Genomic DNA, 26721 nt, shown 5'->3' with positions numbered 1-26721 from the left:
GTTTTCAGAAGAAAGATCAATCTAGATTGATTCTAAAATCCCTTGATTTCTCATATCCCAAGTTCTTCACCAAAACTTGACTTTAAGATTTTTTTTTTCCTCTCTTTCTCTTTAACCTTTTCTTACACAAGGAATCTTCAAAAAGTTCGTGGAGAATGTGTATTTATGAAAAGACTATGCATTTCAAAAATGTTTTGCACCCAAATCCCACAAACTTTTAAAATTTCTCCATGCTGTTTTGTTTTGTTTTGTTTTGTTTTTCTAAGATACTCCATCTCCTTGTTCACTCAGGGATAATACTCTCTCTTTTTTGGGGGAAAGGATTATTTATTTAATTTTATGTATTTATCATAATTTGCTATAGAGCATGTAAACTCACTGGATAGAGACAGAGAGAGAGAGAGAGAAAGAGAGGAAAAGTGAGAAAGCAAGACGCCAGGGCCGGGACTCAAAACTGCAGTCAGCCATGTGGGAGTCCAGCCCCTCAACCACCACACCACCTGCTGGCCCCAGATAATACTATCTTAGCCTTTGGCTTCAGAATTTTCTCTTCCAAGAAGCCTACCCTAGTCCCTCCAGACTCTGTTGGGTGACCTTGTAATATCTGATCCTTCCCTCCATGGTCCACATTCCATTCTATGTAATTACATGTTCAATGTCTTCTTCCAACTCAACTATAAACTCCAAACTGTAGGAATTCTCTCTCCTCCCACCACTCTATGTTCAGCAGCTAACATCAAGCCCAGAAGAAAAGTTTAATCAATATTTGTTCCATGCTGGAGCCAGCAGGTGGCATAATGGTTCTGGCACTGGACTCCACATGGCCAACCATGGTTTGAGTCCTGGACCTGGCAGCTTGGTGACCACTCTGAATGTGTGTGCGTGTGTCCCCAAAATCCCAGGAGGAGACTGGCCAAACCCCCAGGGGGTAATTTCTTACTTTTCTACTCACCGTCTCTCTCTCGTTTCTTTCCAGGAAGCACGCACCCCCTATGGCAAAAACCTTTTTAAAAAAAAAAAAAATTGTTCCATGCCAAATGGATTCTGAACCAGGAAAAGTCCAATCTTTCAGTGCTCGACAGGGGAAGCCACCCTCAGAAGGGTCCTTATTGGGTCTAGCACCTGGAGAAATAGCTATAGACCGTCTTGAGAGTTTCTTTTTAAACTTCAGCAATTCCAAATTTAGAGTGACCGATATTCCAACCCACACACTCCAAACTTAGCCTGAGACCCCAGATGTTTAGATTCTACTCCTGGAAGTTCAGGAAGAGGAAGTGACCTTTCTGTTGACCAGCTTCTTCAAGGCACCCTTGAGGTCTCTGTTCCTCAGGCTGTAGATAAAGGGGTTCAGCATGGGGGTGACCGCCGTGTACATGACAGCAGACGCTTTCTCTTTCACGGCCGTACGGACAGACGAGGGGCAGAGATAGACCCCAATGGTGGTCCCATAGAAGAGGGCCACCACGGAGAGGTGGGAGCTGCAGGTGGAAAAGGCTTTCTTCCTGCCACCTGCAGAAGGGACCTTTATAATGGCCACGATGATGCGAGCATAGGAGGCCAGGATGCAGATGAAGGGCGTGGCTATCACCATGCCTGCCACAATGAGGACAAAGACCCTGTTCACAAATGTGTCAGTGCAAGACAGTCGGAGAAGTGGAGTGAGGTCACAGAAGTAGTGCGGCAACTCATTGTTGCCACAGAAAACCAGGCGGTCCATCAGGAGAATGTGGGTGAGGGAGATGAGACAGGAGAACAGCCAGGGGCCACCGACCAGCAGGCCACAGAGCCGTGGACTCATGATGGTGGTGTAGTGTAATGGGTGACAAATGGCCACGAACCTGTCGTATGCCATCACAGCTATTAAGACGCTGTCCATGATGCCAAAGAAATGGAAGAAGTACATCTGGGTCAGGCAACAAGCATACGAGATGGACTTGCTTCTGGTTTGGATATTGACCAGCATCTTGGGGACAGTGTTGGTGGCCAGACAGAAATCAACCAAGGAGAGATTGGCCAGGAGGAAGTACATAGGAGTGTGGAGGTGCGAGTCTGAACTGATGACCAGAATGATCAGCAAATTCCCCACAACTGTGACCACGTACATACAGAGGAACAGAGAGTACAGGAGCGTTTCCTGGTCTGGATTTTCTGAAAGTCCCAGGAGGATGAATTCAGATGCACTTGTTTGGTTTCTTGGGTCCATGGGTATGAGTTCTCTGGAAGTATTTAAAGGAGAGGATGTTGGACCGTTAAATGAGATCACCTCCTAGGGCCATCACTGTTTGGCTTATTATGACACCAGCTTGTACTTGCGTTGCCCCTTAAGCTGTTGATGAAGTGTTTATGGCAACTCACATGTTTAGTGAGGGCAGAAGTCTTGACAGACAGAGAGACAGAAAGTGAGACATCAGCCCCTGGGGGGATGGCCATGCCACAATCCCTTCTCCTCCATTCTCCTCTCAGGATCTTGGGTATGCACGCACACGTGTGTGAGTTTAAGCCACCGGGTCTGGGACTTGAACCATGATGGGAGTCGAGTGACGTAGCCATTGTGCTAACTGCTGGTCCCCTGATTCCTGTTTTCCTTTTTTTTTTTATCTATTTCTCATGACTCAGCACTTGGTCAGATTGTTCTCATCAGAGACTTTTCTTTCATCTTTCTTTTTAGTTTTAGAATGGCTGATTCAAGTCTATTTATTATTATTATTTTTAATTTGACAAGCAAGAGACACAGAGAGGAAAAGTGAGAAAACAAGCCATCAGGTCTAGGACTCAAACCGTGGTTGTCCATGTGGGAGTCCAGTGCCCTAACTATCATGCCACCTGCCGGCCCCTTTTTATTTTTAAAATTTGCTCTAAGACCTGTGCCCTCACCAGAGAGACAGAGAAAGAGAGAGAGAGAAAGAGAGAAAGTGAGAAAGCAAGCTGCCAGGTCTGAGACTGGAACTGTGGTAAAGCTTATGGGAATTCAGTGCCTTAACCACCATGCCCCTGCTGACCCCCAGTTTTCTATCTTAAAGAATGGTATAAGACTGGGCTGGCAGGAGGCATGGTGGTTAAGGTGCTAGACTCCCATATGACTGACCACAGTTTGAGTCCCAGACCTGGTGAGTTGCTTTCCCTCCCTCTCTGGTCAAATCAAATCAAATCATAATAATAATAATAATTATGAGTAAAATTAAATTAAAAAAATTTTCTAGAAAAGAATGGCATAAGACTCTTTGGAGCTTTATTTTTTCTTCTCATTTTCTCTTTGAGTGATATACTAATAAATGAGAGTTTGAAATTTGAGGTAATTTATGTTTTATATACAGATTTCAAGACGTTACTAGTTGTGCAGTTTCATGTGATTAGTTTCCAAAGGATACACATAACAAATCAGAAATGGGACCTTTTTAAAAGTGGCGTATTTTTTTAGACACAACTCTTCGCACATTAAGTGGGAAACGGAAGTTCTTGTCTATTTAAATAATGAGCAGTTAGCTACTTTTTTAAAAAAATTTTTACATTTTTTTAATACATTCAATCACATTATTTAGCTTACAAGGTGATCATTTCAATAAGTGAACATTTCTCCCCGGTCCAGTTGATCAAAATATAACAATACTACCTCCCTGTCTCAACAATGCTGTCTTTGCATCCCTCCTCCAAATGTTCTTCCCCAGGCCCCACTCCTCCACACACACCACATCTGGCATTCACATCCACCTCTTGTGTTTGTACATCCTTTAGCCCGTCAGCTTCAGTTATAGAGTGTGGACACTCGGTATATATCAAGTGGGGACATACAGTGTCTCTCCTTCATAGCCTGGCTTGCTTCACTCAGCAGTAAATCTTCCATATTCTTCCACTTTCTATCAACACTTTCATTACCTAAACTGTCTGGCTCCCAGAAACAGCCTGGGAGAGGAAACATTATATCGGGAGGAAAATGTTACTGGACTATTGACAGAAAATAAATCGAGATAAAATACAGCTTTTTTCCTTATGGGTATTTGTTTTGTTTCAAGTCATCATAAACTAGGTATGGCATTGCTATCAGTGAATATAGAAACTTAGCTCTTTTTAAAAAAAAAATAATATAGGGACCAGCAGTTAGCATAATGGAAAAAAGAAAAATAAAGACAAAAGAAAAATAAATAGATAAAGACATTTGGAGGCAGCTTCAGGTTATTACATTGGTGGTAACTACTCACTGAGCTTTTCAACTAGGTAACAATTCCAGAGAAGCGATCTGTGTATATTCTTAACACTGTTCACTTGCATTCAAGTTGAGACGAAGCCCCGAGCAAAACAATGGAAATGTATATAGAACTACTAGTTCTTGCATGAGTTAAATATACCAATCAATTTAACTTTAACTTTTATGCAGGCAAACTCTCTTTTTGTCCATTTTTATCATGTGTTAAAATAACATTCCTTTCCAACACATTCTTTTCTTGACCCAAATGAAATATTAACCCAAGGTCAAGATAGGAGAGAAAAATGACTGAGATGCATGTCTTTACTAAAATACCAACACATCTGTCAAACGAAAAAGCAAACAAAACAATAACATGTTATGAGAATACCTTTTCTTTCAGATGCTCCAGTGGGCTTACAAGAGAAGGGTCAGTTGTTAAGAGGAATTATGGGTTTTGGACAAAGTCTTGTAGCATCGTAGATGGACTAGTCTGAGCTAACTGGATAAGGGTGGTCATTAGATTTTGGGCTGAGAACTTGGTTTTGACTTGGCCAAACTCTTTCAGTGTCTCTGAATTCATAGAACATGCCACCCACCAAGTCTGCAAACATTCGTTCTCTCTCTCTCTCTCAAGTCACTTACTGGGCTATCTTTCTTCTTCTTGCCACCATTCCTCAGGCTTGAGTTAAAGTACCTCAGTTTCCTCCTTTGTCATGGGCTCTGCTTCCAGGAAAGTACTAGGTGTTGAAGTTAGAGCTTGGGGCCAGAAGGATGCCTGGTAGATACACATGTAGCTATCCTCCTGGCCCAAAGAAGAAAAGCCAGGGTGGGGGATAAATTATAGGAGCTGGGGGAATATTTACAATTTCTGGGTCCATAAGAAATCAATTCCCAAGCTTCCTTGTTAGTCAAATTGTTGAATTTCACTTCTGTTCCCTGAATAGTGAGTTTCCTATGGGGGTTAGGATATGGGAATAAGAATCCAGTATGGACTTAGGTCTTTATGAGGCAATAGGAATAAATTGCATGTTTCCCAACTTTCTCTGCACCCTCTCCTCTGGGGAATAAAAGCTCTTCTTGTTCCCTAAACTCTGCATTTCAAAGGCCCAGGAGTTTTTATATCAGAAAATTGCATTTTTAAAAAAGAATGATGTATTTATTTGCTTCAATTTGTTTTTATTATTTTTTTTTTATTTGACCAAATGAGGACAGAGAGAGAGAAAGGGAAAGCGAGAAAGCAAGTTGCCAGGTCTGGGACTTGAACTGCGGCCAACCATTTGGGAACCCAGCGCCTTTAACCAGCACACCAACTGCCAGCCCCAGAAAATTGCATTTTTTAAAAATTGACATATAGGGCACCAGCAGGTGGTGTGGTGGTTAAGGTGCTGGACACTATCACATGACCGACCATGGTTCAAGTTCTGGACCTGGTGGGTTACTTTCTCACTTTTTCTCACTTTCTCTCTCTTTCTCTCTCATCAAATTAAAATAAATGATGAATAAATAAAATTAAATAAAATAATTAAGAAAACTGATATGTAATAGGCATACACTTATGAGATAAAGTGTGATTTTTAAATATATGAATACAATGTGTGATGATCAATCAGCCAACATATATATCTACCATTTTAAAACATGTATCATTACTTTTTGCTGTGAATATTCAAAATCTTTTAAAGCTATTTTTATATACATATCTTATATACATGCTTTTACATACATATATATGGAGCTGGCCCCATAATCTGGTTAAGGAAGTCAGTTTCCAGGGCCAGCAGGTGGCATGGTGGTTAAGGACGCTGTACTCTCACCTGGTGACCATGGCTTGAGTTCTGGACCTGATGGCTTGCTTTCTCACTTTCCCTCTTTCTCTCTCACTCTGTCCCTCTCTGGTAGAATTTAAAATAAATAAATAAATAAATAAATGGATAAATAAAGTAAAATAAAATAATTCTAAAAATTAAAAGGAATCAGTTCTCAAATAGCCAACTGTACAGTCTAAATCCTAGCAACTTGAAAAACACTCAAGATACATGTGTATGCATGCCCAAAATTACAACAGGATCTTTGTGTGTGTGTGTGTGTGTGTGTGTGTGTGTGTTGTGTGTGTATTACATACATTCTAGTCCTGGCTAACAGATTTTCAAAATTGAGATCTCTGTATCTGTATTAGTCAGCTCTTGTTGCTATAACAAAGATATTACCATATACATTATCATTAATAGATAACTTTCTGTTTTTGTGTTCATGGGGGAAAATCTTACAAGCATTGAAGTAAATAAAAGCCCCAAAGAACAGACAGTAATACTGAAAAGTAGACAAGCAGAACTACATCAGGCTAAAAAGCTTCTGCACAGTAAAAGAAACAGTAAATAGAATGAAAAAGCAACTCCGAGAATGGGAGACTATACCTGCAAACTATCTTTCAGATAAGGGGCTGATAACCAGGAGATATAGAGTGCTCAAGCAGCTAATTCACTCACAGGAAAAAAATAAAGAGCAGAACAAAAAAAATATCAATCCAATTAAAAAGTGGGTAAATAAACTGAACAGACAATTCTCCAAGAAAGACATATGAACAACCATAAAGCATATGAAAATATGCTCAACATTTTTTAACATAAGCGAAATACAAATCAAAACCCAGCAAAATTAAATGCAGACACACAGAAATAAGAGTTCAAAAACTAAGACAATGGGCAACTTAATTGTAGGGACAAGTCTGGAGCTGAATATCATATCCCAGAATTCTTTTTGTCCTGTCTTGAGCTGTCAATAGATTCATGTACCTACTATTTGAACAGAATACTAATCTGTTTCTAGGCTTTAAGTTTCAAGGAAATATCCTTACCATTTCAAAACTGCTTTTCTTGAAATTACCAGCTGAACTTGCTATTGAAAGTAGTTAGATTACTTATGATAGTGTGTGATCAACAAAATGTTGGGGGAAAAGGAATTGAAGACAACTGTAGACAGCAGAGATAGTGTAATAAGAGCATGGGAAAGGGCAGAGGGTCAAACATGGGGTTAAAAATATATATATATACATATATATGAAAGTAGAAATGGAATATTATTGATGATAACATGCATGATTAAGCCACTATGCAGTTTATTCTAGATGGGAAGCCACAGTTAGTATGTTGTGACGATGCTCAGAGAATGAATGTAAATTAATTTAAAAAAAAAGTTTCATGAGGAAAAAAAAACTACTAAAACTGTTCTTATCAACATTTTTTAAAAATGCATATTTGGTGACTGCAGTAAGCTATAGAGCCACTGTCCTCATAAAACTTATTCCAGGTCTGACTTTAGGCATAAGCCTCAGTGAATAGAATGAACATACTATAAAGTCAGACTTGGGTTCATGTATATGTATATATCAGCTGCGCTTGCTCTTAAAAATACTTAGACAAATTTAGTTCATTAGCAAATCAATTAAATGGGGAGGAAAGGCGTAGAAAGCAACCATGGATACCAGAGACAATGTGGGAGGAGTGCTGGACAGGGCAGAGGGTGAGGGATAGGAAATCAAGGATGGAAAAAAAAAAAAAAAAGCAAAATATACAGGACATAAGAAATGGAGAATTATTTATTAATAACACGAATGTTGATGTGCTTGATTGAGCCAATGTACAGTGTATTCTGGATGGAAAATTCATTTTGTATGCTGTAATGATGTATAGTGAATTAACGTAAATAAATTTAAAGAAAGAAAAAAAAAGAGATGAATGAAGGAATAAAATTAAATAAATAATTCTTTTTAAAAATAATAATAAAAAAAAAACCACTATGAGGCACCACTTAACTCCAGTTAGAATAGTTAAGATTTTTTTTAAATGATTTTTTTCTTTTTAAGAGAGATTTTTGCTATAGAGTGCATGCATTTGTTGGAGAGACCGAGATAGAAAGCAAGAAATCATCTCCGGGGAGGATGGCCATGCCTCAATCTTTTCTCCACTCTCCTTTCAGAATTTTGGGCATGCACACGCACGCACACGCACCCACACGCACCCAGTGGGAATTTTAAGTCACTGAGTCTGGGAGTCAAATCATGGTTGGCTACATGGTAACCCGGCGACATAACCATTACACCACCTGATGGTCCCAGGAATGATGTGTTTTTTAAATAACATGAACGTTTAATTTTTCCCTTACAATTGGTGCCACACAACATTGACTCCCAGATGCCCTGTGGTTGTTCCTTTCTTTTCTTCATTCTTTTTTTCTTTGAAACTGAAGGGAGTTCATCAAAACAGTGGAGAATTGATCCCTTCAGCTGTGAGACTGTTTGCATCTCAGTGGGAAATCTATCTCCTTGGGCAGCTCATGGGTCCTTTCAAATCACAACTTGAGTCTCCGTTTTCCTTCCTTTCCACAGTCTATAGTAACAGCAATTCTAATTGTTGGCTGCAGATGGGAATGGAATCATTAGGGAATCTAAAGAAAATTTCCTGGATCTGACTACCAGAGGTTTTTATTTAGTCAGTCTGGTGTGGTGCTCACACACTGCGATTTTTTTTTTTTCTTTTTTTGGAGAGGTTTTTGCTATAGGGCGTATGCGCTCGCCAGACAGAGAGACAGAGAGATAGAAAGAGAGAAATCACCCCCCAAGGAGGATGGTCACGCTGCAATCCCTTCTCCTCCATTCTCCTCTCGGGATCTTGGGCACGCACGCACAGGCGCCCAGCGTGAGTTTTAAGCCACCGGGTCCAGGACGCGAACCGTGGTCGACTACGTGGGAGTCCAGCGACATAGCCATTACGCTAACTGCTGGTCCCACACACTGCGATTTTCACATGCACTGGAGGATATTCTAAAGCACAGGCATGGTTGAGAGCCACTGTGTCATTGAAGTGGGCAAAAAGAATAGATGGAACCTCTTTGAATTAGCACTATAGACAGTATTTCAGAGTGATTTCTTTTCCTTTTTATGTGTTTTTTTTTTTCTTTAGATTTTTATTTTTTGGCATAAGGTGCATGCACTCACCTGAGAGAAACAGAGAGAGACACAGAGACAGCAAAAGTGAGACCAACCCCCCCCCACACACACACACACAGGGAGTTGGCATGTCATAATCCCTTCTCCTCCATTCTCTGATTCTGGGCAGTCACACACAGGTGCCCATGTTTTTCAAGCCACCAGGTCTGGGACTCAAATGAAGTTGGTCATGTGGGATGTAGTAGTGTCTTATCCACCACACCATCTGCTGGTCCCTCTTTTTCTTAAAAATAAAATAATAACTAAGGGGGGTCAGCAGGTTGCATGGTGGTTAAGGGTGCTGAAGTCCCACATGGGTGACCACAGTTTGAGTCCCGGACCTGGCGGCTTGCTTTCTCACTTTCTCTCTCTCTCACTCTGTCTGTCTCTGGTCAAATTAAAATCAATCAATAAAGTTAAATAAAATGATTCTTTTTAAAAAATTAAATGAATAAATACATTTGCTAAAGTGCTCATGTGCTGGAGAGAGAAGGAAAATGAGAATGTACTTCCTTCCTACATGGCAATCCTTCTTCTCCATCTCTCCCTCCTTTCGAGATTTTGGGCATAGACACACCTGCACTCAGTGTTTCTCCAATGCTCAGGTCCAGACTTGAACCAAGCATTTGGCCATGTGGGGTCCGCTGTCCTCACCACCACACCAGAGGCTACTCTTTTTCTTTTCCTTTTTCTTTCTTTCTTTCTTTCTTCTTTTTCTCTTTCTTTCTCTTTCTTTCTTTCTTTCTTTCTTTCTTTCTTTCTTTCTTTCTTTCTTTCTTTCTTTCTCTTTCTTCTTTCTTTTTCTTCTTTCTTCTTTCTTCTTTTCTTTCTTTCTTCTTTCTTTCTCTTCCTTCCTTCCTTCCTTCCTTCCCTTCTTCCTTCCTTCTTTCCTCCTTCCCTCCCTCCCTCCCTCCCTTCCTTCCTTTCTTCCTTCCTTCCTTTCTTTAATGAATGGGGATCTACATGCACTGAGACTGGGAAGAGATAAAGCAACCCTATCCCCAGTGTGGCTATTAGATCTTTTTATGCAATAAGGCTTTGATCAGATTAACAATTTCATCTGCTCCAGTGAGAATGTGTAATCTGTCTTTTCTGTGCTTCCTTAAAATGAATTCCCATGAAATCCTCGTATGATCTGTAGTTTAGTTTTAGTATTACTCCAGTGTCTGTTTCCTGGTTTTGGTAAGATACTATGATTATTTAAGAGTATATTGTCATTGAGAGAAGCTGAGTGAGGAGTACATAGGAAAAGTAGACACCATTTTGTAACTTATATGATAGCCTAAAATGATGATAAGATATAAAGTGGGACCAGTTCTGTAGTACAGTGGTTAAGTTCTATGCAAAGGAAACAGATTCCACATGGCTGACCAGGGTTTGAGTCCCAGCTTCTGTTGAAAATCATGCTGTAGACACGTGTGTGGGGTCCTCCTGGTATGGAGAACTGGTGGGAAAAGGATTGCTGCATGACCAAGACCTGCTGGAGAAATGCTCTCTCTCTGTCTCTCTCTTCTTTTTTCTCTCTCATGGGCACGCATATACTCTCAGGCATTAAGAAAACCATCGACTGGATTCATATACAATGTATTCATGCTGGTAAAATTAATTTTGTGTGCTATAAAGATGTGTAGTGATTAAATGTAAAACAATAAGCATCTCAGTAGCGTGGAGGGCAACTGTGGATACTACAGACAGTGCGGGAGGAGGGTGGGAAATGGGGAAGGTTGAGAGGGAGGAATCAAGGGTAAAAGAAGCAAAATATTCAGTGGACACAAAAATGGAAAATTATCTGTTGATGAAAATGTGTATGGTGATATCCTTAACTGAACTAACATACAGTGTATTTATGCGGGGAAAATTCATTTTTTATGTTGTAAAGATATTTAGTAATTTAATTTTTTTTTTTTGGAGAGGTTTTTGCTATAGGGCGTGTGCGCTCGCCAGACAGACAGAGACAGAGAGACAGAAAGAGAGTTCCCCCCACGGCGTGGATGGCCACGCCACAATCCCTTCTTCTCCGTTCTCCTCTTGGGATCTTGGGCACACACGCACATGCACCCAGCATGAGTTTTAGTCCACCAGGTCCGGGATGTGAACTGCGGTCGACTACATGGGAGTCCAGCGACATAGCCATTACGCTAACTGCTGGTCCCGAGTAATTGAATTTTAAAAGTAATAAAAATGAAATAAAGAAGCCAAGAAAAACAATGTGGATAGTTATTAAAATTGTGCTAGTAAAATTGGTTATTTATATAGATAAAAATGAAATTTGGAGAGTGTGGTGGTTAAGGAAGCTGGATTCCACAGGCTGACTGCATGGTTCAAGTCCTGAACCCTGCAGCATGAAACACACTCTGGATTTGCCTGTGTGCATGTCCAAAATCCCAAGAGGAGAATAGAAGAGAAGGGATTGCAGCATGGTCCATCCCCCATCTGGGGGTGATTTCTCTCTCTCTCTCTTCCCCTCCCTGTGAGTGCACATGCTCTATAGCAAAATAAAAAAGAAAAGAAAAGTAAAAAAAAAAAAAGAAAAGAAAAAAGAAAAAAATTGGATGTCTGTATCTCAACACAGGCACAAAGAAGTTCCAGGTGGATTTATTCATAAATGTAGAAGACAATGTTATGTATCTTTTAAAAGGGGTAAATATCTATAGTTTCAAGCTAAGTAAGGATTTCATTAAAAAGATGGTTTGAGCACAAACCACAAAGGAAAATACTGATAAATAATTCAACTGTGTTAAATTAAGCCCCCCTCCTTTTAAAATTTGCCAGAGGATGTGTGCGTTCATGAGAGAGAGAGACAGAGAGAGAAGAGGAAGAAAGAGCCGCCCCAACCCCCAGGGAGGTTGGTCATACTGAAATCCCTTCTTCTCCATTTCTCCCTCTTTTCAGGATTTTGGGCACACACACACACACATGTACCTGACTGTTTTGTTTCCTGGGGAATTACCTCCGTCAAGAAGTCTGCCAGGATCATCCATTGTAACAATGCCAGTGACAAAGCTGCGGATATCATCAAAGTATAAAACAAGGTTTAAGTTGGAAATGATCTGAAAATGTCATAAATGTGGTTCTATCCATGGTTTCAGGCTGAGGCTAGTTCTCTACCTATAACGAAATTGTTGTCCAATTCTCTTGCGGTCACTCACATTCTCTTCAGAAAACCTGCCCCCGCCTCCTGGTAACAATAGCAACTTCCTTTGCTCCTGTTCTGTTTTGATAGAACCTGTTTTAAACTCAGAGATGTCACGCACATGTTCAAAATTTTCTTTTTAATTTTTATTTTTAGAAAGCAAAATTTACAGGACTTATTTTTCCACAGAGAACTTTACATTCTTTTGTCTGTTAAATGTTTCTTTCCTTTGCCCCTCTTACCTACCCTCTACCACCCACTCTACCACCAATTCCCCTTTCTTATAGTGTCTGGTGTCTATACTTATCCTCTCTACTCTCACGTATCTTCAGATCTTCACATTTCTACTACAGAGTGCCAGACATTTGGTATGTGTTGAGTGGGGATATACAGTGTGTATCTTTCAAAGTCTGGCTCACCTCGATTAGCATTGAAAGGTAGATAAGACTGGGCCAGCAGGTGGCATGGAGGCTAAGGTGCTAGATCCCACATGGTGGACACTGTGGTTCAAGTTCTGGACCTAGTGGCTTGAAACTCAAGCTGGGTTTGTGTGCGTACATGCATATCCAAAATCCTAAGAGGAGACTAGAGGAGAAGAGATTGCAGTGTGGCCACCCCCCACCCTGGGGTGGAGTTGATTGCTCACTTTCTCTGTCTGTCTGTCTATCTATATCTATATCTATCTATCTATCTATCTATCTATCTATCTATTACCTATCTCTGGGTACTTTTTAAAAAGTTATTTACTCAATTTTATTTACAATTTTTAAATTCTCTATAGGGCATGTGCACTCACCAGAGAGAAAGAGGAAAAGTAAGAAAGCAAGCCATCAGGTCCAGGACTTCAAATGTGGTCAGCTACGTGGGAGTCCAGCACCTTAACTACCCTACCACCTGCTGGCCCAATTTCTGGGGACTTTATCTGTCCCATCATCTGTATTTTCACCCAGTAGCAGAATAATTTTAAAAAGGTAGAGAAGACCACAGTCAATTGTCAAACCTAAGTTGAACCTCCCTTAGTCACTACAATATCTGATCATTGTAGCATAAGAATTTGAAGATAGATGCATCCACCATTTTGGCTCACCCAGCATTCTTGTGCTTTGATATATTATAGAAGCCTCCGTCCAAGACAGATGACAAATCACAGAAAAGATGTTCTTCCAATGAGCTTCTTCAAGGCTCCCATCATGTCTCTGTTCCTCAGGCTGTAGATGAAGGGGTTCATCATTGGAGGGACCACCGTGTACATCACCGAGGCCACTGCAATCTTCCTGGAAGAGTCAGTCACTACAGAACTAATGTACACCCCAAAAGCCGTCCCATAAAACAAGGAAACAACCGAGAGATGAGACCCACAGGTGGAAAAAGCTTTATACTTCCCCCCAGCTGACGGCATTCTCAGAATAGAGGAAACAATTTGAATGTAAGAGAAAATAATCCCTAGGAGAGGAACACCACCCAGTATGCTAGTCACTAAATATACCAGGATGTTATTGATGAGGGTATCCGAGCAGGCGAGCTTGATGACCTGGGCAAGTTCACAGAAGAAGTGGGGGATCTCCAGGTCTGTGCAGAAGGACAGCCGCAGCAGCATCAGAGTGTGGAGCAGGGCGTCTGCGATGCTAATGAGCAGAGAGACTAGGACCAGCAGACCACAGAGGCATGGGTTCATGATGATGGTATACCTAAGCGGATGGCAGATGGCTACGTAGCGGTCATAGGCCATGGCGGCAAGGAGAAAGTTTTCCAAACCAGCAAAAAGCAGGACAAAGCAGGCCTGTGTGAGGCAGCCTGCATAACTAATGGATTTGCTCTGTGTCTGGAGGTTCAGAAGCATCTTGGGGACTGTGGTGGTGCTGAAACAGAGGTCAATGAAGGACAGGTTGGAGAGGAAGAAGTACATGGGGGTGTGCAGGTGGGAGTCAGAGATGATGGCCAGGATGATGAGCAAATTCCCAAACACAGTGATCACGTATATAACCAGGAACAGTCCAAAGAGGACAGGTTGCAGGGCTGGATCTTCGGAGAGACCCAGGAGGAGAAATCCTAGGACACTTGTTTGGTTTTCTGATTCCATCTTTTTGAGGAGCCTGATGGAAAAAAAATACAGATAAAGTCTGTACAAGGATCCCTTATTTTATTTTTATTTATGCATTTTTTAGATTTTTGCCATAGGGCATGTGTGCTTGCCAGGGAGACAGAAAGAGACAGAGGGAAAGTGAGAAATCATCCCCTTCATGGGAGATGGCCATGCCACAATCCTTTCTCTTTCATTCTAGAATTTTGGACACACATGCACATCTGCCTGGAGTGATTTTCGAACTGTTGGGTCTAGGACTCGAGCTATGGTCTAGTAGAAGTTCAGCACCTTCACCACCATGCCAGCTGCTGGCCCTGGCTCACTTACTTTACAAAGCTTTTATTGATATATTGTCAAGTAAATAGTACCAATCTTTTCTTCTACCTTCCCCCCTTTCCTTTGCTCAATCTTTTTTCTTTCTCTTTTCTCTCCTGTATTACCTGATTACACAACTGTTATTTTATGTTTAGTTTGTCAGAGGGTATGCGTGCTCACAAGAGACAGAGAGAGAGAGAGAGGGAAAGGGCAAAAGCACCTCCCCTGGGGAATGGTCCCTCTGCAACCCCTTCTTTTCCATCTCTCCTTCCTTTCAGGATTTTGGACACATGTGCACACATGACCAGCATGTCCAAATTTTATTTACTGAATACCTATTCTTTCCCCCTATTATGCCAACTTACTGGAATAAAATAAGGACCAACATATATAGGCTTTTCCTTGACAATTTCCAACCCCCCCAAATTACAATAACAACATAATAAATCTTAGACCACACTCACAGCATCAGTGAAGATTTCAACCCAGGCACACCTGTGTCTAATTCTGGCTCTTGTACTTGTTTTGTAAACAACAAAATGTTTTCAACTGTATGAGAAGCTTTGACCACCTCATTTGCGTAGTGGGGAGCCATCATAAAACCTTATGAGAGGGGCCAACAGGTGCTGTAGTGGTTAAAGCACTGGTGGGACCAGCAGTTAGTGTAATGGCTATGTCACTGGACTCCCACATAGTCGACCATGGTTCGAGACCCGGACCCAGTGGCTTAAACTCACGCCGGGCGCATGTGCACGCGTGCCCAAGATCCCGAGAGGAGAATGGAGGAGAAGGGATTGCGGCATGGCCATCTCCCCTGGGGGGTGATTTCTCGCTTTCTGTCTCTCTGTCTCTCTCTGTCTATCTGGCAAGCGCACGCATCCTATAGCAAAAACCTCTCCAAAAATAGAACAAAAATATATAGAAAGATAAAGGAAGAATTTGTGTAGTTTGACAAGTGCGTATTCCAGGACAGAACTGATGTACTAAACTCTCACTGAGAATCTTCCTTACGAAGAGAAGCAGGAAAAGAGAACAACCCGATGGGCATTAATGACATTAATGTCTGCTTCTCATGAACTCGTGATAAGACATCTAGCAACTAAAATAAATAAATTAGACCTAGACAGAACACAAATAATGAAAACCTAAAGGAGAAAAGTCATTTGCTTAACAAGACATCTACCATCTAGCATGATACATTTTCCCCTCTTTTTAAAATATTTATTGACTTTATTATTATTATTATTATTATTATTATTATTATTATTATTTAATTTGACCAGAGAGAGGGGGGAAAGTGAGAAAGCAAGCTGCCAGGTCCAGAACTCGAATCATGGTCAGTCGTGTGGGAGTCCAACACCCCAACTACCATGGAAGGGTGCACTATTCCAAGCAACCACATGGAGAGGATGGACAAGTTGGCAGACCCCTCTCCCGTGATCACATCCTACTCATCTGCACGTCCTCACTTCCTCGCTGCCCCCATGGACCCACAGACAAAGACCTGTCCCTATTTGCAAAGCATACAGTGGGAGACTGGAGTTTACCTGGCTGCCAGCCCTAGGGAATGTCATTCAGTTTTCGTCTGCGTGTGAAGGAGGAAAATGGAAGCTCTGTACTCAGGGAATGCAGGGACAGAATATAGCAGCTGGCTGCTGTGCAGAAATGATGGTGGTCCCTGAGATGAGGGTCAAGCATGCTGCCAATGAGCTGGGGAAGGCTGAGAGGCGAGTGGTCACGAGCAGGCTCTATGCACTCTCTGTGGTCCATGGGGTTTCAATATCCAAAGCTCCTCATTAGTCAAACTCTCTTCCTCCCATGGGGTTCCAGAGCAGCACAGATCATTAAGAAGTAGACATTGGATGGAGACCTTGGCTTTCATTGTCTTACCCCACGAGGCCCAGGGAGTACCATTGTCCTTCTCCACCATTTCTGGCTCTCCTCTCTGCCAAGTACCTTGCTCCTCTTAGCCCATCTTCCTTCTGTGGTTGGATTCTAGGCTCCTTTTGGGGGTGGGGGAGGTATATTTAAAGGTAGTCTTAGCCTACTAACGATATATATCCTGTGTATGAGGCAGTTAGTGGTGTGGTGGCTAAAGGAGTGGACTCCCACATGGCCGACCACAGTTCAGGTGCCAGACCTGGAGGCTTGAAATCACACCGAGTACGTGTGTGTGTGTGTGTGTGTGTGTGCCCAAAATCTCAGGAGGAAAACAGAAGAGAAGGGATTGTGATGTGGCTATATATATATATATGGACCAGCAGTTAGCATAATGGCTATGTCACTGGACTCCCACGTAGTTGACCTCGGTTCAAGTCCCAGACCCGGTGGTTTAAAACTCACGCCAGGCACATATGCGTGCATGCCCAAGATCCCGAGAGGAGAATGGAGGAGAAGGGATTGTGGCATGGCCATCCCCTGCTAGGAATTTTCATAGGATCCGTATAATTGAATACTATTGAAAATAGTATTATTAGTAAATAGTAAATATAAAATGTCGGAGATTTGTTACCACTGAAAAGAGAGAGGAAGACGTGAGTGAGATAATCAATAAACATATCCTATGCATTGATCTCAACTTTGCAGTGGATGTGTAATTTCTAGTTCTAAGACTACAGATACGTTTTACACACTACTTAACGTACTATTTGAACAAGCAAAATTAAATGAGACTTTTCATGTTCCAGATTAAATACATTCTCCCATGTTCTTTTTTTTTAGAGAGAGATTTTTGCTGTAGGCTGTGTACACTTGCCAGAGAGACAGAGAGCAAGAAATCACCCCCCAGGGTGATGGACACAGTGTCATCCCTTCTCCTCCAGTTTCCTCTCAGGATCTTAGACACACGCACACAAACAGCCCGACATGAATTTTAAGACACCGGGTCCAGGATTCAAACTGTGGTCGACTATGTGGGAGTCCAGTAATATAACCATCACGCTATCTGCTGGTCCTTCTCCCATGTTCTTATTAAAAATAATTTGTGGGGCCAGCAGGTGGAGTGGTGGTTAAGGTCACACACGGTGGACCACAGTTCAAGTGCCAGATCTGGCAGCTTGCTTTCTCACTTTCCTTTTCTCTCTCTGGTGAGTGCACGTGTCTTACATCACATTTAAAATAATAGTAATAGTAAATAAAATTAAATAAATAATTTTGAGAGATTTTTGCTATACAGTGCATGAGCTTGCTGGAGAGACAGAGAAAGTGAGAAATCATCCCCCAGCGGGATGACCCTGCTGCAAATCCTTCTTTTCCATTCTCCTCTTGGGATTTTGGCACACAGGCACACCAACCCGGTGTAGTTTTTCTAGTTGCCAGGTCTGGGACTCAAACTGTGCACTCGGCCACGTGGGATCCAGCTGCCTTAACCACCATGCCATTTAGCTGGCCCTTCACCATGACATTTTTTTTTTACTTCTATGCAAATGAACCTCTTAGCTTTCACTAACAAGAAGGACATATGGCTTTGAATGGGAATGTCACACTTCTCAGACGTCAGGGTGCATGCGACTCTCACAGAGGGCTTATTTATAAAGCACGTTCTCAGAGGTCTTCCCAAAGACTCAAAGTCTGTAGTTTCTGAGTGCGATCAATGAACCTGCAGTACTAGCAAAGGCCGCGGGTGATTCATTTCTGCAGATGCTCTGGTAACACGAAGGGAGGAAAAACAGCTAGGCAGGGAGCTGTCCTCTCATTGTGGTGCTGAAAATTTTTCTTGTTCTCGGTTACCTACTCTTGTCTCAAGGATAGACTATATTGAACGATGAAAAGGGAATTTTAATGTCTCTGTATTGACTGGTATGCATAGTATTCCTTCTGGAAAAGGAAATGCAATACACTGTAAAGTTATATGTGATTCAATGTAATATAGACTCCGGTCCTGGATAGTCCTGTGAGACCTCCATTGTTCTCACTTCCACCCCCATAAAGATGATTCTGACTCTCTTCTTCTGCTTGTAGGAAACAGATGTCAACCCTTCATCCTGCCAGCTTCCCTTTTATTCAGTGCTGCTCTTATTTCATTACCAAACAGGTCTTCTAAGAAATAGAATAATTCTACATAGAAAGTTTTTTTTTTTTTCAAAAAGATGCATGAAAAAATTTTGCAAGAGAGCCTCACATGGCCAGTGGTGTATTCTAAAAACATGGTTTAAGCATGATGATGATCATTAAGAAAATGTCATCTTACTAATTATTTTCCTCAATGCTTCCTTCATATCCCTGTTTCTCAGGCTGTAGAGAAAAGGGTTGATCATTTGAGGGACCACAGTGTACATCAGCGAGGCCACTGCAATCTTTCTAGGCGAGTCAGTAACTGCGGAACTAATGTACACCCCAAAACCTGTCCCATAGAATAAGGACACAACCAAGAGATGAGACCCACAGGTGGAAAAGGCTTTAAAGTTTCTGCCAGCTGATGGCATTCTCAAAAGAGAAAAGAGAATTTGACTGTAAGAGAAAATGATTCCAGACATGGAAACACAACCCAATATGCTAAACACAAAATGAATCAGGATGTTATTGATGAGGGTATCGGAACAGGAGAGCTTCAAGACCTGGGCGAGTTCACAGAAGAAGTGGGGGATCTCCAGGTCTGTGCAAAATGACAGCCTCAACACCATCAGACTTTGGAGCAGTGCATCTGCAGTGCTAATGAACAGAGAGATTAGAATCAACAGAACACAGAACTGCGGGTTCAACATGACCGTGTATTTCAGGGGGTGACAGATGGCCACATAGCGGTCATAGGCCATAACAGCAAGCAGACAATTTTCTAAACCAACAAAAGCCAGGGCAAAGAAAATCTGGCAGAGGCAGCCTGGGTAAGTGATGCTCTGAGTCTGGGTTTGGATGTTCACCAGCATCTTTGGGATCGTGGTTGTGCTTATACAGATGTCAGTAAAGGACAGGTTGGAGAGGAAGAAGTACATGGGGGTGTGCAGGTGGAAGTCCAAGATGACGGCCAGGATGATGAGCAGGTTGCCCAGGACGGTGACCAGGTAAATGGACAGGAACAGGCTGAAGAGGAGGGGCTGTTGTTCCGGATCTTCTGACAACCCCAGGAGATGGAATTCCGAGACATCTGTTTGGTTTTTCAGTTCCATGTAGTTGATGAAACTGATATGAAATATACAAGACATGACAATAAAATGTATGATTCCTGTACCAGCAGCGCCACCAGCACCACCTGGAGTTTTGGTTGGAAATGCCAAACCTGGGTGCTGGCAAGTGGCATAATGGTTCAGGTGGTGGACTTCCACATGGGAAACTACGTTTTGAGTCCTGGACTCAGCAGCTTTAAAATCACCCCAGGTGGTTGGTCTCTGCGATCTGAAAGTTGACAACTTCTTTGCGTCCGGGAGGCTGCTCCCGGCGACGAAGGAAAGTCGGGAGGCTCATGAATGTTCAAAGAAGGCAAAAAAGATGACTGGTCTGAAGGCTAAGCTCTATCATAAACAGCGCCATGCTGAGAAAATACAAATGAAAAAGACTATCAAGATGCATGAAAAGAGGAACACCAAACAGAAGAATGATGAAAAGACTCCACAAGGAGCAGTACCTGCCTATCTGTTGGACAGAGAAGGACAGTCCCGAGCTAAAGTACTTTCCAATATGATTAAACAAAAATGGAAAGAGAAAGTGGGAACATGGGAAGTCCCTCTACCCAAAGTTCGAGCCCAGGGAGAAACAGAAGTGTTAAAAGTTATTCGAACAGGAAAGAGAAAGAAGAAGGCATGGAAGAGGATGGTTACCGAAGTCTGCTTTGCTGGAGAGGCTTTACTAGAAAACCACCTACATATGAAAGATTCATTAGGCCAATGGGCTTACGTTTCAAGAAGGCCCATGTAACACATCCTGAACTGAAAGCCACCTTTTGCCTGCCAATACTCGGTGTAAAGAAGAATCCCTCATCCCCACTATATACAACTTTAGGTGTTATCACCAAAGGTACTGTCATTGAGGTGAACGTGAGTGAGCTGGGCCTTGTGACACAAGGAGGCAAGGTTATTTGGGGGAAATATGCCCAAGTTACCAACAATCCTGAAAATGATGGATGTATAAATGCTGTTTTACTGGTTTGATAGCAGTTGCATACAAATAACTCCTTCTAATTTTGAAGATGATACACCATCTGGAAAACCATCATGACTGATGTTTCTCAATATAGCCGGTCTTACATGTCAGCAGTCATCAAAAGATTATTTATTAAATTGTACAAAAACATTAAAGTGGCCTGGTTTTACAATTAAAAAAAAAATCACCCCAGGTGTGTGTGTGTGTGTGTGTGTGTGTGTGTGTCTGTGCTCAAAATCCCAAGAGGAGAATAGAGAAGAAGGGATTGTGGTATGGCCATCCCGATGGGGGTCAATTTCTCACTTTTTGCCTTTCTGGTGAGAGCCAAAATCTCTAAAAAAAAAAAAAAAAAAAAAAAAAACAAACAAACCAAACCAACAAACAAAAAAGGGAAATGTCAATTTTGGGGTCATATCCCAGTCTTAACTAATGAAGCTAAAGCTCCAGGGATGAGCCTATCATTGTTTTAATAAGATTCTACATGATTCTGACCTACTCTGAAGTTTGCAAACTCATGACAGAGAACTCTTCAATGTCGTGAATCCAGATGAATTTTTGGTTCTTTCCTTCATCTGACTCCTTCTGCCATTTTTCTATTCTCACTTCTGCCCGTGTTTCCAAAGCATTGTCTGAGGGACCTCCGGTTTGTTGGCTGGCTTAACAAAGAAATCCCACTCAGCATCTTACCTGGATGTTGGAGACAGAGGACCTGTCTTCAGGAAGGGCAGACACAGCAAGCGGGGCCTCGGGTTCCTGCTCAGGAAGGATCATCCTAGAAGGAGGCTCAGATGTGGCTCACAAGGGCTGCTGAGTGAGGTGGTCACAGGCTGCCTCTTCTCATCTCTCTGTCCCTGGAGGTTCAATACCCAGAGCTCTTCATTAGACAAACAACGTTAGCGTCTGCTGCTCCCTGGGCAGTGGGATCTTTAGAGACCAAGACTATAGAAGAATTGAATTCAAGGTCGTGGATTCCCAGGCTGTTGAGGCCTGGTCTGTTCTCCCCAGCCATTTTTGTTCATTTCTATGTCCATTTAATGCACCTGGCACAGATGTACATAGGTCCCTTCTCTAATGAATTGTAGGCTTCTCTTTTAAAATTTCAAAGGCAGCTCTATGTAATTAATGAAGTCAGGAATTCTAATTTAATTTTGAAGTGGGAAAATATAGTACACATACGTGGGTATAAAACTGAAAGATTGGAAGGCGTAAAACATGGAGAGTAATGGTGGATACCAGAGACCGTGTGGGAGAAGGATGGGAACTAGGGAAAGGTGAGAAGGAGGGAATCAAGGGGAAAAAAGAGAAATAAAACTTATAAAAAGATTTATTTAATTTTATTTATTCATTAATTTATTTTAATTTTACCAGAGACACACACACATAGACAGAGAGAGAGGGAGGGAGAGAGAGAATGTGAGAAGGCAAGCCATCAGGTCCAGGACTTGAACCATCGTTGGCCATGTGGGAGTGTCCAGCACCTTAACCAACACATTAACTGCTGGTCCCCCCAAAGCAAAACTTTTATTTTTTTATATATTTATTTTTAATTTTATTCATTCATTTTTTTAAAAAAATTTGACCAGAAAGAGAGAGAAACAGAGAGGGGGAAAGTGAGGAAACAAGCACCAGATCCAGGACTCAAACTATGCTTGGCCATGTGGGAGTGTCCAGTGCCTTAACTACCATGTTATACACTGGTCCCAAGCAAAACTTTTAAAGGACACAAACGTGGAAATTTATGTGTTGATGACAATGTATAAAATAATATTCTTGACTGGACTAACATATAGTGTATTCATGCTGGGGAAATTCAATTTCTATGTTGTAAAAACATATAGTAATTGAATGTAAAACATAAGAAAAAAATAAAATAAGTAGTAATAATAAAATATATTTATAAATATGCCTAAGATATTGTAAAATGCAAATATTCAGGGGTGTTTCATCTTTCAGTACATTCAGTGTCTCCTGCATGAATTTTAATTTCTGTCTTTTTTTTTTTTTACAAAGAAGAATCGAATTTATTTTTTGTGATCAATTTTGACTGTCATCAATACAGATAGACCTCATACTCCCTTTACCGGATTTCATAGTTTTTTTTCTTTCCAATTCCTCATCCTACATTCAGTGTACTTTTTTCTTCACATTGGGCTACTTTAAATTGAACTGTGGTTCTTTATTTCAAATTGAGTTAGTTGTCAACTTTGCTACAGTAAATTGAAATGATCAGAAAAGAATGGTCGCTACAATGATTAAGCTATAGAACAGTGAAGAAATAGTTACAAACTTGAGAGTGCAGGGACCAGCAAATGGCATGGTGGTGGAGGTGCTGAAGACTCACATGGCTGACCACGGTTCGAGTCCTGGACCTGGTGGCTTGCTTTCTCAATTTCTCTCTCTTGCTCTCTGTCTCTCTCTGGTGAGTCCTATAGGAAAATTTAAAAATAACAGAAAGTGAGAAATCACCACCACCACCAAGGGGGAATGACCAAGCCACAATTCCTTCTCCATTCTCCTCTTGGGATGTTGGGCACACACACATGCCCAGTGTGAGGTTTTTTTGGGTTTTTTTTTTGTGTTTTTTTAAAAATTATTTATTTAATTTTATTTATTCATTCATTCATTTAATTTGACCAGAGAGGGGGAGAGAGAGGTAAAGCAAGAAAGCAAGCTACCAGGTCCAGGACTTGAACCATGGCCAGCCATGTGGGAGTGTCCAGTGTCTTAACCACCATGCCACCTGCTGGTCTCCACCCCCCACAGTGTGAGTTTTAAGTTGCTGCATACAGGACTAAAACTGAGTTCAACTACATGGGAGACCAGCAACATAAACATTATGCCATCTGCTGGTCCCAATAATAATACACTTTCAAAAACTAAGTAAATAATTCTGAAAAAAAGAAAAGAGTGCAGAAAAAATATTCACAAAGTAAACAGTGCTAGAATGTAAAAAGGAATGTGGAATATTGTCCCATATCCAAGGCAAAATCAAAATAAATTTCAGGTGGTTTAATATATCACTTAAACGAACCAAACTAGAAGACCTGTATTTTATTTATTTTATTTTATTTTACTTCATTTTATTTTCGATTAGTGCAGTTGGGGCCACCAGGCTGAGTGGTGGTTAAGGCGCTAGACTCCCATATGACTGACCCCAGTTTGACTCCTGGACCTGATGGCTTGCCTTCTCATTCTCCTTCTCTCTCTTTCTCTGGTCAAATTGAAGAAAAAGTAGGAGGAGGAGGAGGGGAAGGGGAAGAAGAAAAGGGAAAGGAGAAAAAGAAAAGGAGAAGAGGAAGAAGAAATAACATAAAATAAATAATTCTTTTCTTTTTTTTGAGAGAGAGAGATGTTTACTCTAGGACATGTACACTTGCTGAACAAAGACAGAGAGAGGGAAAGTGAGACATCACCCCAGAGGGGATGGCCATGCTGCCATCTCTCCTCCATTCACCTCTCAGAATGTTGGGTAGGCATGCCATGCGCCTAGTGTGAGTTTCAGGCCACCAGGTCTGGGACTTGAACCACAGTCAGCCATGTGACAGTATAGCACCTTTACCACTACACCACCTGCTAGTCCATGTAGGTGCTTTTTATGACCATGAAGCAAAAAGCTAAAATCTACAGATGGTGGAGCAGACGGCTGGAAGGAGCCCGGGCTGTGGGTGACTTTCTGAGCAGCTTCACTAGTCTTAGGCTCCCCATCTTTTAAATTAATAATTTAAATTGACATAATAATTTCACACATTGATGAGCTACAATATATGCATACGACGTGTAATGAGAAAATCAGGGCAATAAATATATATCCATCATCTAAAATATTTACCATTACTTTGTGTTCCAAACATTCAAAAGCCCTTCTCCTAGACATTTTGACATAGATATTGAATCCTCATTACCTATAGTTATTATTCTGTGCTGTAAGTTCTTTTATTTTTTAAGAATTATTTTATTTAACTTTGTAAAATTTGTTTTAATTTGACCAGAGAGTGACAGAGTGAGAGACACAGGGAGAGAGAGAGAGAGAGAGAGAGGGAAAGTGAGAAAGCAAGTTGCCCGGGCTAGGACTCAAACCATAGTTGGCCATGTGGGAGTCCAGTGCCCTGAACCACCACACCACTTGCCAAACCTGTGCTGTAAGTTTTTTAGACTGAGTTAGGTAGGCCTTTTACTTGATTTTATTTTATTTTAAATTATTTTATATACCTTGACCAGAGAGAGACAGAGTGAGAAAGAGAGAGAGAGAGAGAGGGAAAATGAGAAAGCAAGCCACTAGGTCTGGGACTCAAACCGTGGTCGGCCGAGTGGGAGTATAGTACCCTTAACCACCACGCATACTTTATTTGTTTGTTTTCCTGAAGAGTTTCTCTAAGTGATTGAACTAATTTACTTTTCCACTACTTTGTCATGGTGTCCATGGAATGGAAACATTTGTATGTGCTCTGACGATTTAACGGATGAAAATATTCTTGAGCAGGATCAGCAGAGGGCGTAACGGTTATGTTGCTGGACTCTCATGTAGTCACCTGCAGATATTTTTTCTAAGTTTTTATAAAAAACTATTTACAAGTAACTCCCAGGTATAAAACTTGATTACCACTGAGCCAGCAGGTGGTATCAAGGTTAAGGAATTGGATCTCCCATGACAGGCTGTGTGGTTCGAGTCCTGGACCTAGCAGCTTGAGAATCATCCCAGGTGCGTGTGCTGGAGTACCCCAAATCCCTAAAGGAGAGTGCAGAAGGGATTGCAGTGTGGCCATCCCCTTGAGGAGGGAGTGAGTTCTCACTTTCCTTCCCTCTCTCTCTCTCTGTCTCTCTCTGGTGAGCACATATGCCTTATAGAAAAAATTTCATTACAACCAAGAGACCTAGAAAAGAGGCAACCTATTTTTCATCATTGTCGTACAAGACATAAAAGTAGAGAACATCGGGGCCAACAATGGCGTGTGGTCAAGGAGCTAGACTCCCACATGGTCTACCACAGTTCAAGTCCCTGTTCTGGAGACTTGACTATGTTGATAGGAGTATGTGTGTGTGTGCCCCAAATCCACAGAAGACCATGGAGAAGAAGGGATTGTGGCAGGCCAATCCACAATGATATCTCATTTTCCTTCTCACTGTTTCTCTCTGTCTCTCTCTGGTAAGTGCACATGCCCCATGGTAAAAACAAACAAACAATCAAACAAATGAAAAAAAAAATAAATGAAAGACCAGCAGCAGGTGTAATGGTTATGTCGCTGGACTCCCACGTAGTCAATCACAGTTCGAGTCCTGGACCCGGCAGCTTAAAACTCACATAGGCGCATGTATGTGTGTGTTCAAAATCACAGTGGGAGAATGGCAGAGATGGGATTGTGGCATGGCCAAATGCCATGGAGAGAATTTCTTGCTGTCTGTCTCTGGTGAGCACATGTGCCCTATAGCAAAAATATAAATAAATAAATAAAGGAGGGAAGAGCAGAGAGTATTGAAAATAATTGAATAATTTTTTCTTTCTTTCTTTCTTTCTTTTTTTTTGGGGGGGGGGAGAGGTTTTTGCTATAGGGTGCGTGCACTCGCCAGAAAGACAGAGAGAGACAGAGAGATAGAAAGGAAGAAATCACCCCCTAGGGGGAATGGTCACACCGTAATCCCTTCTCCTCCATTCTCTTCTCAGGATCTTGGGCACGCACGTACATGCGCCCAGTGTGAGTTTAAGCCACTGGGTCCAGGACTCAAATTGCGGTCGACTACATGGGAGTCCAGTGACATAGCCATTACACTAACTGCCGGTCCCAATAATTGAATAATTTCTAGCAAAACTTCCCAAATTCATTGAATCTCAGCAGAACAAGGGTGAGAATAAGAACCAAGACATACAAATTATTTTTCAAGTTTAAACTTTATCCATTTTTCTTGTTATTTTATTTTATAGATGCATTTATTTCAATAGTGTTCCACCTTCC

At 41.5% G+C, this 26721-nt stretch overlaps 3 protein-coding genes across 4 annotated transcripts; all 3 read right to left on the bottom strand.

The window, feature by feature from the left end:
• Nucleotides 1–980: 980 nt before the first annotated feature.
• OR1M1 (olfactory receptor family 1 subfamily M member 1) lies at nucleotides 981–2386 on the bottom strand. Its single transcript, XM_006156151.1, has one exon. It carries the CDS (start codon nucleotides 2201–2203, stop codon nucleotides 1262–1264), a length of 942 nt encoding a protein of 313 aa, XP_006156213.1. The 5' UTR covers nucleotides 2204–2386; the 3' UTR covers nucleotides 981–1261.
• Nucleotides 2387–10691: 8305 nt separating this feature from the next.
• On the bottom strand, nucleotides 10692–14398 carry LOC102481720 (olfactory receptor 7G2). 2 transcript variants are annotated; one of them, XM_014590762.1, is made up of 2 exons: nucleotides 13470–14380; nucleotides 10692–10716 (listed from the first exon to the last, which is right to left on the bottom strand). In XM_014590762.1, the coding sequence occupies exons 1-2, from the start codon at nucleotides 14378–14380 to the stop codon at nucleotides 10692–10694; spliced, it is 936 nt and encodes a 311-aa protein (XP_014446248.1). The 2 variants fall into 2 exon arrangements, with proteins under 2 accessions (XP_014446248.1, XP_006156237.1); XM_006156175.1 differs by lacking the exon at nucleotides 10692–10716 and having other exon boundaries at nucleotides 13445–14398.
• Nucleotides 14399–18867: 4469 nt separating this feature from the next.
• On the bottom strand, nucleotides 18868–19806 carry LOC102481304 (olfactory receptor 7G2). Its single transcript, XM_006156174.1, has one exon. It carries the CDS (start codon nucleotides 19801–19803, stop codon nucleotides 18868–18870), a length of 936 nt encoding a protein of 311 aa, XP_006156236.1. The 5' UTR covers nucleotides 19804–19806.
• Nucleotides 19807–26721: the final 6915 nt, after the last annotated feature.

This window comes from Tupaia chinensis, unplaced genomic scaffold, assembly GCF_000334495.1.
Source record: "Tupaia chinensis unplaced genomic scaffold, TupChi_1.0 Scaffold000482_1, whole genome shotgun sequence".
Lineage (NCBI taxonomy): Eukaryota > Metazoa > Chordata > Mammalia > Scandentia > Tupaiidae > Tupaia > Tupaia belangeri.
The sequence above is the reverse complement of the archived record's forward strand: the minus strand, read 5'-3'. Positions and strand labels throughout refer to the sequence as shown.